The 17,746-nt window shown below is 36.7% G+C and overlaps 1 protein-coding gene across 1 annotated transcript in view; it reads left to right on the top strand.

The window, feature by feature from the left end:
- Positions 1–17,746, top strand: part of ascc3 (activating signal cointegrator 1 complex subunit 3) — a 327,642-nt gene that overhangs the window by 247,678 nt on the left and 62,218 nt on the right. Inside the window, exons 31-32 of the mRNA XM_067449368.1 lie at positions 4,054–4,191; positions 7,463–7,583. Of these exons, the coding sequence (XP_067305469.1) occupies positions 4,054–4,191; positions 7,463–7,583 (259 nt within the window). The remainder of the gene's footprint in view (positions 1–4,053; positions 4,192–7,462; positions 7,584–17,746) is intronic.

Genomic DNA, 17,746 nt, shown 5'->3' with positions numbered 1-17,746 from the left:
TGAATTGAAAAATGTTATAAAACAGTATCGTTCAGGCATGCAGATGCTTCTCATAGATGGCGAAAGTTATTCACAATGGTGAATTCACAATCTTGTTTGCAATTTGCAGCATTTCTCCGTTCTTTTGCCTTGCTACTGTTGTTTCTTTCTCTCCTGTCGTGTGTATCCTCGTCCCTTTTCCTCATTCTCAAGCAGCTCAGTATCTCTTTAACGGTGATTACAGTGCGGCTCAGAGCAGCTTCTGCTGCAAAAGCCTGTGTCATCTCTCATTAAATTCCTCTTTCCGTTCCACTGCATGCCTTCAGATCATTTCAAGATGTGAACAAACAGCTTTTTTCTGCTCGCCGTCGCAGATGTGTGCTAATATTTTCAAAGCACTCGATTAGAGAGCTAGTCAGAAAAAAAGGAATGGTTTTCTCATCCCAATCACAAAGTAATCACATAAAAATTGCAGCCTTACGGAGGTGATAATTTCTTTAATGGTGTACGCATGATACACACACACACTCAAACATTGCAGAAAGCAGACATACATCTTCAGTCTCACGTCAGCAAACTACATTTTACAGGGTAGTGCGGAGGTCAGCGTTGGGCGATTATGACCTCAGATTGGTTCCATTCGTCCTGCTTATCATTTAATAAATATAAACTGCAGTTTTTGGGTTCCCCCTCAGAGAAATCTATCATTTGAAATGGTGCATTCATAACTGGTTTTGAATCATAATCATTTAAAACATTGCGTTATGTCAGTGAATGCACAGCAGACAGAAAGCGTGTCTAGTCTCATTCTGCCTGTCCAGTTGCTTAAAGGGTTAGTTCAGCCAAAAAATGAATTTTGTCATTAACTCCTCCCCCTAATGTTGCTCCACACCCGTAAGACCTCCATTCATCTTCACACACAGTTTAAGATATTTTAAATTTAGTCCGAGAGCGTATCTAAGTGTATGCACACTATACTGTCCATGTCCAGAAAGGGAATAAAAACATCATCAAAGTGTGTCTGTGTTTGTTTTCAATCCTCAAATAAAGATTCAAACGGTTATGAATCAGCGTATCGATTCATGATTCGGATCGCGTGTCAAACTGCTGAAATCACGTGACATTGGCGATCCGAATCATGAATCGATACGCTGATTCATAACCGTTTGAATCTTTATTTGAGGTTTGAAAACAAACCCGGAAGAGAAGACAATGCTGAATAAAGTCGTAGTTTTTGTGATTTTTGGACCCAAATGTATTTTGGATGCTTCAAGAGACTCTAATTAACCCACTGATGTCTCATATGGACTACTGTGATGATGTTTTTATTCCCTTTCTGGACATGGACAGTATAGTGTGCATACACTTAGATACGCTCTCTGACTAAATCTAAAATATCTTAAACTGTGTGTGAAGATGATCGGAGGTCTTACGGCTGTGGAACGACATTAGGGTGAGGAGTTAATGACATTATTTTTTTATTTTTGGGTGAACTAACCCTTTAAGTTCACTTATAATGCTGAACAGAACATTACCACTGAAGTCGATGGAGACTCTAACACTTTTCTGCAGGAAAAAGTTAGTTTTGGTGTTGTTATTTTTCTTTTACTAAATATTCTACATTGCTTATTTATGGAGCCCCTAAAGGAACCTCTGCAAAAACAAAAAATTATACAGACCTTTGCATGAGAGACTAGCGCACATGAATCTTTGTCGCATGTCACACATTACAATTTTCATTTTATGCATACTGTCTATAACATATTTCCTTTGTACGTCACTGAAGAAAAAAAACAAGAAGAAGATTTGCATGAATTAATAAAGATCTATTTGCGTGTGGGTGTGGGTGGGTGGGTGTGTTTGTGTGGGTGGGTTGGGTTATCTGGTTAACCCTACGTTATGAGGACAAAATGTCCCCACAAAGATGGCAATTTCCAAAATCCTTGTCTTTGTGGGGACATTTGTTGGTCCCCATGAGGAAAACATCTTATAAATCATACAAAGTGATGTGTTTTGAAAATGTAAAAAATGCAGAATGTTTCCTGTGATGGGTAGGTTTAGGGGCTGTGTGTGTGTGTGTGTGTGTGTGTGTGTGTGTGTGTGTGTGTGTGTGTGTGTGTGTGTGTGTGTGTGTGTGTGTGTGTGTGTGTGTGTGTGTGTGTGTGTGTGTGTGTGTGTGTGTGTGTGTGTGTGTGTGTGTGTGTGTGTGTGTGTGTGTGTTCGGCAATACTTGTAAGGACACAAATGTCCTAACTTATATAGTAAAATATGAAAATGACTCACTAGTGAGGACATTGGACTGGTCCTCACTAGTTAAAAAGGCTTATAAATCGCCAAATATGTTTTTATTTAAATCTATTGAGAGAAGGGGATAGAAATTACAGTTTGTACCGTATAAAAACCATTACGCCTATGGAAAGTCCCTATAATACATGGAAACACAACGTGTGTGTGTATGTTGGGTAGGGTTAGTATAAGGGGAGAGAATATACGGTTTGTACAGTATCACAACCATTACGTCTATGGAGAGTCCCCAAATAGTGAACCAGAGTGTTTGAATGCATGTGCTTATAAAGAGCTTAGTTAAGATTCTTTGAAAATGTATTTTAGATTTTTTTTTAAAGCTTTGAAACAAGGTGGACGGTGGGTAAATAGAGCATGATTTTGATGTGTAGATGTCCTGATTCTGGCCCGTGCGCTCCATGTGCTGATAGCTCCAGCGGACGGCTGTGTGTTCCAGTGATATACGGGGCGTCCCGCTGCTTCACTGCACTGAGGCGTGTAACGGCCGAGTCCCTGCTGTTTGACTGACACAAGGCTGATGTTAGCCGTCCCTCCAACAGCACTTCCTAATTCCCTCCATTTGTTTCCACTGTTCCCTGTCCTAACATCTCCATCTCTCTCTTTCTTTATGAGTAAAGTGTATTAGGGGTGCTCCGATTGATCGGCAACCGGCGATAATCACTTTGGGATGATTGATCGGCGGTCTCTAAAAAGGCAGATCTGGCCAGATCTGAAATGCAGCATCTCTCTCTTTCTAGTGTGGGTAAAATAATTATAATGCTGAAGGGGAGTATGAATATTTGCTGACACTTTAGCATGGGGAACACATATTCACTATTAACTACGACTTTTGCCTCTATAAACTCCTGATTTACTGCTTATTAATAGTTAGTACGGTAGTTTTTGTAGCTTTAAGTTTAGGTATTGGTTTGGATTAAGGGATGTAGAATAAGGTCATGCAGAATAAGGCCCCGATCTCACAGAACAAGTTTTTTCAGGTTCGAAAACGCGAGGCGCTGTTTTTTTATTTTTTATGTGTCTAGGCCAGTGGTTCCCAAACCTGTCCTGGAGGACCCCCAGCACTGCACATTTTGTATGTCTCCCTAATCAGACACACCCACTTCAGGTCTTGCCATCTCTACTAATGAGCTGATGATTTGGATCAGGTGTGTCTGATGAGGGAAACATGCAAAATGTGCAGTGCTGGGGGTCCTCCAGGACAGGTTTGGGAACCACTGGTCTAGGCAACCCCCGAATCACCTGTACTGTCAGTCAAATCAATGTAACGGTCAGCACAACAGAAGGCCCGCCTCTCCATTCATTCAATTGGACAACAGAAAATAAACATGACGTTGCGCGCTTTTCCGCTCAGAGTTGACTTTTTTTCAACTTCATGCGCTCGGAGCGCTCTCCAACCCTTTAAGTAGTGATATTAGCAGTTGAATAAACTGCTGCTGTCTCTGAGTTTCTCTTTGTCTTGATGTTTGATTAACCTTAATGACACTCACTGCTCTTAAATGGCTAACTTGTGCAACTTTTTTTTAGCACTAACTTTTGCAACTTTCCCCCATTTTCAGAAAAAAAAATTAAGTCCCTGAATTAATGTCTGTAAAATTCCCTATAAATAATTCTATTTGATAAAAGAAAGCTTCTAATTGAACGGTATCGGTGATCGGAAAGGCAGATACTGCTTCCTGTGATCGGTGATCGGCTCTAAAAATCCTGATCGGAGTACCCTTAAAGTGCATGGTGCCACAAGGGTTTCTAATGTGTGTGTGTGTGTGTTGTTAGATGACCGATATCATTGCCACTACGAGAGAGTCAAACCTGAAGCTCACCCTGGCGTTTGGGATCGGGATGCATCACGCGGGGCTTCACGAGCGGGACAGGAAGACGGTGGAAGAGCTTTTTGTCAACTGTAAGATCCAGGTGAGACCTCCTGTGATGCCACCAATGGGGCGAACCTTTTCCACACTGTTTTGGAATAAATCGAATGTAGGAGCTAGGTTTGGGTAAATACCTGTGAGCGGAGCGGTTATAACAGTCATTTATATACGGATTTGTGAGTGATGAATTGATTTATTGGAACGAATCCAAATGAAACGTTCTTCTTAGTGCAGCTTGCTGGTCTCATGGGTTTATGTCTTCAGTGGCTTGCTGTAAAAACATTGATGGTTATGTTGATATAATGCAAATGTGATATTTCACACATCAATATGGTCGCGGTGCAGAACAGTTAAGCATGTGAAACACATCTGAAGTTCAGTTAATAAAGACATCCCACAGATATCTTATGCTCACCACAGCTGCATTTATATTTGATCAAAAATACAGTAAGATCAGTAATATTGTGAAACATTATTATAATTAAATATAACTGCTTTCTATGTGAATATACAGAAAAGTGTGATTTATTCCTGTGATCAAAGCTGAATTTATCATCATTACTCCAGTCTTCAGAGTCACATGATCCTTCACTAATCATTCTCATATGAGGATATGATGATCAACAAACATTTATGATTATTATCAATGTTGATAACATAAAGTACTAAAGAACAGCATTTGTTTGAAATATAAAGGTTTTGTATTGTTAGAATAGGGTGCTTAAAAATCTTAAAATTTCCAAATTAAGGCCATAGACTTAAATAACTTAAAGGGCTACTTCAGCACTGAAAAGATTAATCTGTATTTAAACTGGGTCATTAATGTAGTAGAAATGTGAAATTATTTTTGAATTTGGTGCCTTCTAGACTGAGAAAAGACAGAAAATGTATTTTTGTCTCATGGGGATAAAAGACTACAATTCCCAGAATGCTTCACTGCCCTGTGAGGCCACTCCCAAAGCCACCGCTACTGAATCGCTTTCACTTTCCCACCACCGCGTTCATCTTCATAAAATCAGTTCAGTTAGAGAACAGACACTACAATTAAAAACTGAACGTGTCTCTTCAATATATTGTGATTTAGCTGCTGAGGAAGTGGCAGCACACACACAGCCGGAGTCACATTACACGCATCGCGAAGAGCTGAATGAGCTCTCGTGATGAGAGCTGAGGTAAACGTGTCCACGCTCGCGGCAGTCGTTCTCAGCTCGTGTTAAGTCTGGTGCGTTTTCAGTTCATGCCTTTGGAAGATTAACTTTCATAGGAATTAACTTGAGAAGATAAAACACTCACTTTTGCGTTTCCATGAGTGCCTGAGCTGAGCTGTGAGTGCGATCTCCATCCCCCATGGGTGTTGAAAACATGCGGAAATGGCTCCCTCTGCTGGCTGTAGTCTTTAGAGTCTGGCCAAACATTTTACCGATGATGCAAAACGACGATATTTGCGTCACCGGAGTAATTTTTCCAGAAATACAATGCATAAATCTCTCGTCTCAGGGGGATATGAGAGGGGGAGCACGATCATTCGAATATACTCCAGGGTTTCTACTGATACAAAGCCATATGCTAATCGCTGAAGTAACCCTTTAACCTATAACAACATTTAATTATCAGAGGTTTCAAATTTGACGACGGAATAACAGGAATCCCAATGATGTGATTATTAAACGTCACAAGGTGATGATGGGCTGCTCTGTCACAGGAAGGAAAGAATACAGTCAAACCAAACTTGATTAAAATAAATGTATACAAATTTGGGACCAAAATGATTCCTTCACGTTGACCTGATCATGTTTTGCTGAAGTGTTTGTTCTTATCTGACATTATCAAGAGGAATTAGTTCTGACAGTTTAACTCTGAGTTCTTGTCATATTTTATTATAATTTTCTAAACTGTGTGAAAAGGTTGAAGGTGTCTGAATACATTTTAGTTTGACTGTATATACATTATTTTACACATTGACTTGACTAGTATCGTCACAATTGCCTTCCTTTAAGCATTGATATATTAGTACATAAACAAATTTCATACATATATTTTGAATGAAACATTTATTGAGAAACTTGCACTGATGCTATTTCACAGTTGAGTGTAATAAAAATTTAAGATGCATGAATTATTGTGAAATTGTGTGGGTTTGTTCTGTATGGACATACAGTATAAATATTTCTCTGCTTCGGTCTTAAAATGTCTTAAATATGATGTTATAAGTCTTTAGTGTCACTTCTATATTTATCCTTTATTTTACCAGGAATAATCCCGTTGAGATGAAAATCTCTTCTATCAGGGAGTCAATTCAATTCAATTGTGCTTTATTGGCATGACATACATGGGTACATATTGCCAAAGCATTTCACAAAGCAAAACAGATACATACATCAAACATATTCACATTTATATTTATATATACACATAATATACAATACAATATATTATTAATCAGGATGTGTTCACTCAGTACATCTCAATTTGTGGCATTTATAGATATGCTGTGCTATATAAGTGGAAGCAGGTCCTTCACCGAGTAAGTCCTTCAGTTTTTCGGGATCGTGTAGTGACTGGAAGTCAGGGATAATGTGTTGAGTCCTGCCAAAATGCCAGCACAAAAAAAGTTTCACATAAACAGATTACAAAAACATAAAACCAGAAATTTAAGAAAAGTCGGTAACACTTTAATATGAGGACCACATATTCACTATTAACTACGACTTTTGCCTCAATAAACTCCTCATTTACTGCTTATTAATAGTTAGTACGGTAGTTTTTGTAGCATTTAAGTTATTAACTATTAACTAGTTGCTTATTATCATGCATATTACTAAGATATTAGTACTTATTAGTACTTATAAAGCACATATTCTGCATGACCTTATTCTACATCCCTTAATCCGACCCAATACCTAAACTTAAAGCTACAAAAACTACCGTACTAACTATTAATAAGCAGTAAATCAGGAGTTTATTGAGGCAAAAGTCGTAGTTAATAGTGAATATGTGTTCCCCATACTGAAGTGTTACCAAATATAATATTTTATATTCTAATAAAAAATGCAAAAATCTTACTGTCCCTAACTTTTTTCCGAACAATACTGTATTTATGGTCTCGAAATCTAATCACAAGTGCTCACAGGAAGGCACTTTATTACAGGAGTACATGGCAATCGGTCGTTCCAGAGGGGTGTGCTAATATAAGGCGGGACATTTTCAGCTCTGCCCAAAAACATAAGGATTATGTTAACTGTTAAACGGCATCTGTAAGGATTGATTTGGTGCAATAAGACTTCACCCTGTGTATTTCTTCGGCTCTGTCTCAGGTGTTAATAGCAACGAGCACACTAGCGTGGGGCGTCAACTTCCCTGCCCACCTGGTGGTGGTGAAGGGCACCGAATATTATGACGGAAAGACCCACCGCTACGTGGATTACCCCATAACAGGTAACACACTGCAAAAAAATGCTCGTCTTACTTAGTATTTTTGTCTTGTTTCTAGTCCAAACATCTACACATTCTTAAAACAAGAAGAATTTATTAGACAAGTAAAAATTATTGTCTTGTTTTGGGGGGAAAATGACAAAAAATTATGCCAGTGGGGTAAGTAAAATAATCTTAAAATAACATTTATTTAGCTTATTTTAAGCAATAAAATATTTTAAGCTCTCTTAATTTTGAGTATTTTTTCCCCAAAACAAGACAATCATTTTTACTTGTCTAGTAAATGTTTCTTAATGTAAGCGTTTTAGAAATTTAGACTAAAAACAAGACAAAAGTACTAAGTAAGAAGTGTGTGTGTGTGTGTGTGTGTGTGTGTGTGTGTGTGTGTGTGTGTGTGTGTGTGTGTGTGTGTGTGTGTGTGTGTGTGTGTGTGTGTGTGTGTGTACTTGTCTACCTATCTAACAGGGGACCTTGGCGTCGTTACACACTCACCAACAGGGGACCTCTGAGCCAAGAGGGGACATTTTTCAAGTCCCCTGTTGGTCATGCATTAAATCATGTGAAAATGAAGTAAAAAACTAAAGAAATGCTCTGGTGATTTTTTAAATGTTTGACCAAGTAAGGACCTACAGGTGTGTGTGTTTAAATCATGATAAAATCAAGAAACAACACTCTGGTGAATTTTTAAAAATTTTGACCAAGAGGGGACCTAAGAGTGTGTGAGTGTTTAAGGCCATGCTCAGCAGCTCCCCTGTAGGCTGGAGCAGGAACTGTAATAGCCCTTAAACACACGTCGTTCACACACACACACTCCTCTATTGTTTGAATGGCCTGCTGTCCTCTGACTCTAGAGCTGCTGTTTAACAGGCTGCTTACTAAAGGAACAAACATTATATAGATTATATCTCTTTACTAAATACCCTGACTAGTTTCAAACTTTGCATTACTTTAAAATTAAATACTACAGGATCCAAGAAAAAACGATTAAAAAATCTAAACAACCAGGATGTAATTAGAAATACATCTGCCATCAAAATGTGTGTGTCCTCAGTTTCTACAAATAAATATAGTAAATACCATCCATCATGGCCGTGGAGAGACCGTAAAACTTTATTAAATTATTAAGGGATCTCATTCAATGCTTTTGTAAACATTTTTTGTTTCTGTGTATATATATATATATATAACATTTTAATGACAGTGGCCTATAATTATTGAAAAATAATGCATTATTTTATTTATATAAAAAAAAAAGGTACGGTAAATGGGACAAACTTTGCATCTAAAGTTCTTTTAAACAAGTGTTAACATAGACATTATTAAAAACATTTTATTTTAGCCATGTATTTGTAAAAATAATGTGTGACTTTTGGCCCATATAAAAGGCCCATCTTACCACCTTATACACTTATGAGCTTTTTAAACTAACCACTTTTGATTTATTTATGTTTAACAAAATGATGCAGGTCCCCTGTTAGATAGTAAATCACGACGCCTGTGTGTTTGCTGTGACATTTCTTATCATCATAAACACACTGCAAAGATTTAGAGTTTTTACAGCAATAACTGAGTTTAAAGGGTTAAATCAAGCAGAAATAGCTCTCTAATGTATTAATTGCAGGTCATTATTGAATAGTGATTATGTTACACACACACTGACTCAGGTCCCCTGTTAGATAGTAAATCACGACGCCTGTGTGTTTGCTGTGACATTTCTTATCATCATAAACACACTGTAAAGATTTAGAGTTTTTACAGCAATAACTGAGTTTAAAGGGTTAAATCAAGCAGAAAAAGCTCTCTAATGTATTAATTGCAGGTAATTATTGAATAGTGATTACGTTACACACACACTGACTCAGGTCCCCTGTTAGATAGTAAATCACGACGCCTGTGTGTTTGCTGTGACATTTCTTATCATCATAAACACACTGCAAAGATTTAGAGTTTTTACAGCAATACCTGAGTTTAAAGGGTTAAATCAAGCAGAAATAGCTCTCTAATGTATTAATTGCCGGTCATTATTGAATAGTGATTATGTTACACACACACACTGACTCAGGTCCCCTGTTAGATAGTAAATCACGACGCCTGTGTGTTTGCTGTGACATTTCTTATCATCACAAACACACTGCAAAGATTTAGAGGTTTTACAGCAATACCTGAGTTTAAAGGGTTAAATCAAGCAGAAATAGCTCTCTAATGTATTAATTGCCGGTCATTATTGAATAGTGATTATGTTACACACACTGACTCAGGTCCCCTGTTAGATAGTAAATCACGACGCCTGTGTGTTTGCTGTGACATTTCTTATCATCACAAACACACTGTAAAGATTTAGAGGTTTTACAGCAATACCTGAGTTTAAAGGGTTAAATCAAGCAGAAAAAGCTCTCTAATGTATTAATTGCAGGTCATTATTGAATAGTGATTATGTTACACACACACTCACTCAGGTCCCCTGTTAGATAGTAAATCACGACGCCTGTGTGTTTGCTGTGACATTTCTTATCATCACAAACACTCTGTAAAGATTTAGAGTTTTTACAGCAATACCTGAGTTTAAAGGGTTAAATCAAGCAGAAATAGCTCTCTAATGTATTAATTGCAGGTCTTTATTGAATAATGAATATGTTACACACACACACTGAGTCGAGTCCCGTTAGATAGTAAATCACGACGCCTGTGTGTTTGCTGTGACAATTCTTATCATCACAAACACACTGCAAAGATTTAGAGTTTTTACTGCAATACCTGAGTTTAAAGGGTTAAATCAAGCAGAAATAGCTCTCTAATGTATTAATTGCAGGTCATTATTGAATAGTGATTACGTTACACACACACTCACTCAGGTCCCCTGTTAGATAGTAAATCACGACGCCTGTGTGTTTGCTGTGACATTTCTTATCATCACAAACACACTGTAAAGATTTAGAGTTTTTACAGCAATAACTGAGTTTAAAGGGTTAAATAAAGCAGAAATAGCTCTCTAATGTATTAATTGCAGGTCATTATTGAATAGTGATTACGTTACACACACACACTCACTCAGGTCCCCTGTTAGATAGTAAATCACGACGCCTGTGTGTTTGCTGTGTCATTTCTTATCATCACAAACAAACTGTAAAGATTTAGAGTTTTTACAGCAATACCTGAGCTTAAAGGGTTAAATCAAGCAGAAATAGCTCTCTAATGTATTAATTGCAGGTCATTATTGAATAGTGATTACGTTACACACACACTGACTCAGGTCCCCTGTTAGATAGTAAATCACGACGCCTGTGTGTTTGCTGTGACATTTCTTATCATCACAAACACACTGTAAAGATTTAGAGTTTTTACAGCAATACCTGAGTTTAAAGGGTTAAATCAAGCAGAAATAGCTCTCTAATGTATTAATTGCAGGTCATTATTGAATAGTGATTACAATACACACACACACTGACTCAGGTCCCCTGTTAGATAGTAAATCACGACGACTGTGTGTTTGCTGTGACATTTCTTATCATCATAAACACACTGTAAAGATTTAGAGTTTTTACAGCAATACCTGAGTTTAAAGGGTTAAATCAAGCAGAAATAGCTCTCTAATGTATTAATTGCAGGTCATTATTAAATAGTGATTTACGTTACACACACACACTGACTCAGGTCCCCTGTTAGATAGTAAATCACGACGCCTGTGTGTTTGCTGTGACATTTCTTATCATCATAAACACACTGTAAAGATTTAGAGTTTTTACAGCAATGACTGAGTTTAAAGGGTTAAATCAAGCAGAAATAGCTCTCTAATGTATTAATTGCAGGTCATTATTAAATAGTGATTTACGTTACACACACACACTGACTCAGGTCCCCTGTTAGATAGTAAATCACGACGCCTGTCTGTTTGCTGTGACATTTCTTATCATCATAAACACACTGTAAAGATTTAGAGTTTTTACAGCAATACCTGAGTTTAAAGGGTTAAATCAAGCAGAAATAGCTCTCTAATGTATTAAATGCAGGTCATTATTGAATAATGAATATGTTACACACACACACTGAGTCGAGTCCCGTTAGATAGTAAATCACGACGCCTTTGTGTTTGCTGTGACAATTCTTATCATCACAAACACACTGCAAAGATTTAGAGTTTTTACTGCAATACCTGAGTTTAAAGGGTTAAATCAAGCAGAAATAGCTCTCTAATGTATTAATTGCAGGTCATTATTGAATAGTGATTACGTTACACACACACTCACTCAGGTCCCCTGTTAGATAGTAAATCACGACGCCTGTGTGTTTGCTGTGACATTTCTTATCATCACAAACACACTGTAAAGATTTAGAGTTTTTACAGCAATAACTGAGTTTAAAGGGTTAAATAAAGCAGAAATAGCTCTCTAATGTATTAATTGCAGGTCATTATTGAATAGTGATTACGTTACACACACACACTCACTCAGGTCCCCTGTTAGATAGTAAATCACGACGCCTGTGTGTTTGCTGTGACATTTCTTATCATCACAAACACACTGTAAAGATTTAGAGTTTTTACAGCAATACCTGAGTTTAAAGGGTTAAATCAAGCAGAAATAGCTCTCTAATGTATTAATTGCAGGTCATTATTGAATAGTGAATATGTTACACACACACTGACTCAGGGCCCCTGTTAGATAGTAAATCACGACGCCTGTGTGTTTGCTGTGACATTTCTTATCATCATAAACACACTGTAAAGATTTAGAGTTTTTACAGCAATACCTGAGTTTAAAGGGTTAAATCAAGCAGAAATAGCTCTCTAATGTATTAATTGCAGGTCATTATTAAATAGTGATTTACGTTACACACACACACTGACTCAGGTCCCCTGTTAGATAGTAAATCACGACGCCTGTGTGTTTGCTGTGACATTTCTTATCATCATAAACACACTGTAAAGATTTAGAGTTTTTACAGCAATAACTGAGTTTAAAGGGTTAAATCAAGCAGAAATAGCTCTCTAATGTATTAATTGCAGGTCATTATTAAATAGTGATTTACGTTACACACACACACTGACTCAGGTCCCCTGTTAGATAGTAAATCACGACGCCTGTGTGTTTGCTGTGACATTTCTTATCATCATAAACACACTGTAAAGATTTAGAGTTTTTACAGCAATACCTGAGTTTAAAGGGTTAAATCAAGCAGAAATAGCTCTCTAATGTATTAAATGCAGGTCATTATTGAATAATGAATATGTTACACACACACACTGAGTCGAGTCCCGTTAGATAGTAAATCACGACGCCTGTGTGTTTGCTGTGACAATTCTTATCATCACAAACACACTGCAAAGATTTAGAGTTTTTACTGCAATACCTGAGTTTAAAGGGTTAAATCAAGCAGAAATAGCTCTCTAATGTATTAATTGCAGGTCATTATTGAATAGTGATTACGTTACACACACACTCACTCAGGTCCCCTGTTAGATAGTAAATCACGACGCCTGTGTGTTTGCTGTGACATTTCTTATCATCACAAACACACTGTAAAGATTTAGAGTTTTTACAGCAATAACTGAGTTTAAAGGGTTAAATAAAGCAGAAATAGCTCTCTAATGTATTAATTGCAGGTCATTATTGAATAGTGATTACGTTACACACACACACTCACTCAGGTCCCCTGTTAGATAGTAAATCACGACGCCTGTGTGTTTGCTGTGTCATTTCTTATCATCACAAACAAACTGTAAAGATTTAGAGTTTTTACAGCAATACCTGAGCTTAAAGGGTTAAATCAAGCAGAAATAGCTCTCTAATGTATTAATTGCAGGTCATTATTGAATAGTGATTACGTTACACACACACTGACTCAGGTCCCCTGTTAGATAGTAAATCACGACGCCTGTGTGTTTGCTGTGACATTTCTTATCATCACAAACACACTGTAAAGATTTAGAGTTTTTACAGCAATACCTGAGTTTAAAGGGTTAAATCAAGCAGAAATAGCTCTCTAATGTATTAATTGCAGGTCATTATTGAATAGTGATTACAATACACACACACACTGACTCAGGTCCCCTGTTAGATAGTAAATCACGACGACTGTGTGTTTGCTGTGACATTTCTTATCATCATAAACACACTGTAAAGATTTAGAGTTTTTACAGCAATACCTGAGTTTAAAGGGTTAAATCAAGCAGAAATAGCTCTCTAATGTATTAATTGCAGGTCATTATTAAATAGTGATTTACGTTACACACACACACTGACTCAGGTCCCCTGTTAGATAGTAAATCACGACGCCTGTGTGTTTGCTGTGACATTTCTTATCATCATAAACACACTGTAAAGATTTAGAGTTTTTACAGCAATAACTGAGTTTAAAGGGTTAAATCAAGCAGAAATAGCTCTCTAATGTATTAATTGCAGGTCATTATTAAATAGTGATTTACGTTACACACACACACTGACTCAGGTCCCCTGTTAGATAGTAAATCACGACGCCTGTGTGTTTGCTGTGACATTTCTTATCATCATAAACACACTGTAAAGATTTAGAGTTTTTACAGCAATACCTGAGTTTAAAGGGTTAAATCAAGCAGAAATAGCTCTCTAATGTATTAAATGCAGGTCATTATTGAATAGTGATTACGTTACACACACACTGACTCAGGTCCCCTGTTAGATAGTAAATCACGACGCCTGTGTGTTTCTCTCCTCAACCCCCACAACCCCCCACTCACAATTTACATTTCAATAAAGGAGACTTGAAAAACCAGTTTGTGAACCACAGGCCAATAGAGCTCAAACTACCAATGTGGCAGAACCCTTCTCAAATAAACTAGAGAAGATGCTGGGATTTGCCCTGCCAAATTAAACTAAATTACAGTTTTTACAATCGCTAGGCCACGTTTCTCAATACTTTGGTCATTTTCAAAACTTGTTCTCCAAACCAACTTTCTGCTTCACATCAGTTATTTCACATTCAAAATCCACAAAAACTAACAAAACACTTAATTCATGTCTCAAATCAAGTGCCAATGATCCACAGTTTAGCTTGCACAGACTGAAGTTGTGATCACTCTGTGAAGAGTTTTGAAAAAGTGACCAACATTTGTTTGACAAATTTGAGAGTGCCAGAGACTTTGAATAAGGAGAATATTCTGACCACAATGTGTGATGTTATTGAGATCTTTTATGAAACTTTTTAGAGGTGACAAAAGTGAGAGTTCCAGAGTATCGAGCTGAAGAAAAAAGTCTGAGCACAGCATGCGATACTGTTGAGATCCCTTCTGAAACTTTAGAGGAGACACATATGAGCAATCCAATCTCTCTAGCCAAGGAGACAAATCAGAGCATAGTATGTGATGTTGTTGAGATCTCTCATGAAACTTTAGTGGAGATAAACATGAGAGAATGTCATTTTTTGTCTCAGGATAAACATGTGAGAAGCAGGAGACTTAGCCTTATGTCTCAATTTGATGTTCACTTGATCTCATTTCTGTCTAGGAGAAAGATGTGAGTTGAGAAGATCTCAGGTTTGATTTTCCTTTCCTCTAGGTTGGCCTTTGGTTCACAAACTGGGTTTTTAGGGCCCTATAAAATCAGTTTTATTTTTTCCCAAATTCCGTTTTTTCCGTTTTAATTTTTGCAGATTCCTTTTTTTCCGTTAAAATGTTTGGTAATTCAGTTTTTTTACCCTTTACTGTAATTTTGGTGAAAAAAGAGTGTGCTTTTAATGTTAATATAATACAACATAAAACAAAAAATAGGAATGACCTTAAATTTATCGAGGTAACAAACATCACATTTACTTTTTAGGACAAATATGATATTTGATATAACACTGCACTTCAAATACTTCAAGTATTAATGGTTATTAGCTTTAAACTTTCCGGTAAAATAAATTATAATAGTTTATATAAGTTAAAATGAAAGTGCTCCATTAGCTTTTTCTTTCAAGTATTTTTTTTTTTTAAAAGATCTAAAAAAAAAAAAATCATAAGAATCATATTTTACAGTACTCTTAAGTACTATTAAGTAAAACATTTAAATTTTAAAATTAACATAAAAAAAAACATTGCACCATGAAATCATGTAGTGAATTGTTCTGTGTGTTTAACAATCACCATAATGATATCCAGAGCTGTGAAAAATAAAAATACACGAAAACACAACACTGCCAGAAGTTTTGTCCCCCAACTTCAAAGGCCCCTTTAAATGATTAAAACTAGATGCTTAATTTTAACTTTAAGGTTACTTATCATGTAAACTACCCATATAGAGCATGTTAAATGCATGTTTGGAACAGACTAACAGAGGGGAAAACGGTCGCATTTGCAGCAGATATGCATTGCTGCCTAATGTGCCCATTATAAATCAAAGCACGAGATGACAGGGGTCGAGCAGAACACCGGAAAATCTGACAGAATGGACAATATTTGTCTGTCTGTGCAATACACGATCGGTCTGCACTTTCCTCAGACATACGTTCTTAACCCACACGACACAGAATTTCATTACAAATATGTAAAATTCCGGGGAAATCTGCGTTAACACCAGATTCCGCGTTTATATGCAGATTCCGCGTTTATATGCAGATTCCGCGTTTAAAATGCCAGTGCCTTGTCGGTCCATAAAAGTGCATCTAACCATCATATAACTGATCCACACAGTAACTGATCCATAGACTAAAATACTAGCTTTCGGTTTTCAGTGCCACACGAATCACATTGCGCTTAAAGGACAACTCCGGTGAGAAATGACCCTAGGGGTAATTAACAGATGGTTATCGAGTAGATTGTTCTCTGGGATGCGGTTTCATGAAAATCGAATTTAAAGAGTTTTATCTCTAAACACAGATTAGCTTCTAATGTTTGTCTATGGGGCATGGAATAAGTGAAATTAAATCGCTAGTTAATACGACTAACAAGGCTCAAAATAACCTCACACTAACAAGGCAGCATAATGAGGATCCCTACATGCAAACCGCAGCATTGAGAACTTGTTAGAGTACAAACGGTTTAATAAGAAGATACTTTATAAAGACAGTACATTACACGTTTACAGACTGCAGCCATCTTGGAAAACAGTCTCGACGACTCGAGCCACGAACGTTGTGCTAAGTGAGCTGGTCGATAGGAATTAAGTTTGTGAAATCTAATTACATGGACTTTTTTTCTCTTTTTTTTTTCTCTACTGCGTTCAGTGCTTTCTTCCGGAAACAATGGCCCATATGAGATTCCACGTCACAGTTCATCACTTAGCATAGCGTTCGTCACTCAAATCTGTTATTAGAGATAAAACTCTTTACACTTGATTTCCATGAAAACGCATCCCAGAGAACGATCTACTCGGTAACCATCTGTTAATTACCCCAAGGGTCATTTCTCACCGGAGTTGTACTTTAAAGAGTAACCCTTCTTCACCCATGAATCCTTGACGTATGTGCACTGACAAACGCAGAAGAGAGAAGATAGAGCTAAACAAAACTTAGCGTCAGGGGTTACTCTTTTCATAATAACACTAAAACACAATTTCTTTCAATAAAAATAGTTTGTTTAGTCTATAAAGTTTAAAATATGGACATTGTTCTTACACAAACGTGCCACTTTGCTTCAGAAGGCTCTTCATTACTCACGTGCTATATGGGTGAACACCTAAAGCACACGCCCCAAAAGCTGTATCTCTGACAGTCCACGAATGCTAAACTAAAATGCTAAAATTAATACAAAATTATTTTAAAAAAATAGGAAGTATCCCAGTAAACATAGTTGCTTATGTCATAGTAGGTTCAGTTAAGTGAATATATAATTATATATATATATATATATATATATATATATATATATATATATATATATATATATATATATATATATATATATATATATATATATATATATATATATATATATATATTATTTTATTTTTTTACAGTGAGGACAATACAGTGTTATATTACAACTACTGAGAGACCGTCCTGAAAAGCACTGTTTATTTCATTTGTATCATATCTTTTGTATTTATTTGTGCTTTCACTTGTAATGTGTTTGGGCTAGTGGTTTAGATGTGCTCTTGAAATTGGAATAGAGAATAGTGTGTGTGTTGAGTTTGCTGCTCAACCCCCCACCAGTAATTTACATTTCAATGCATGAAGACTCTCACAGGTGATACAAAGAAGCTCACTACTGTTAC

This window comes from Pseudorasbora parva, chromosome 7 (genome assembly GCF_024679245.1).
Source record: "Pseudorasbora parva isolate DD20220531a chromosome 7, ASM2467924v1, whole genome shotgun sequence".
NCBI lineage: Eukaryota > Metazoa > Chordata > Actinopteri > Cypriniformes > Gobionidae > Pseudorasbora > Pseudorasbora parva.
This window is presented reverse-complemented; position numbering and strand designations above follow the sequence as displayed.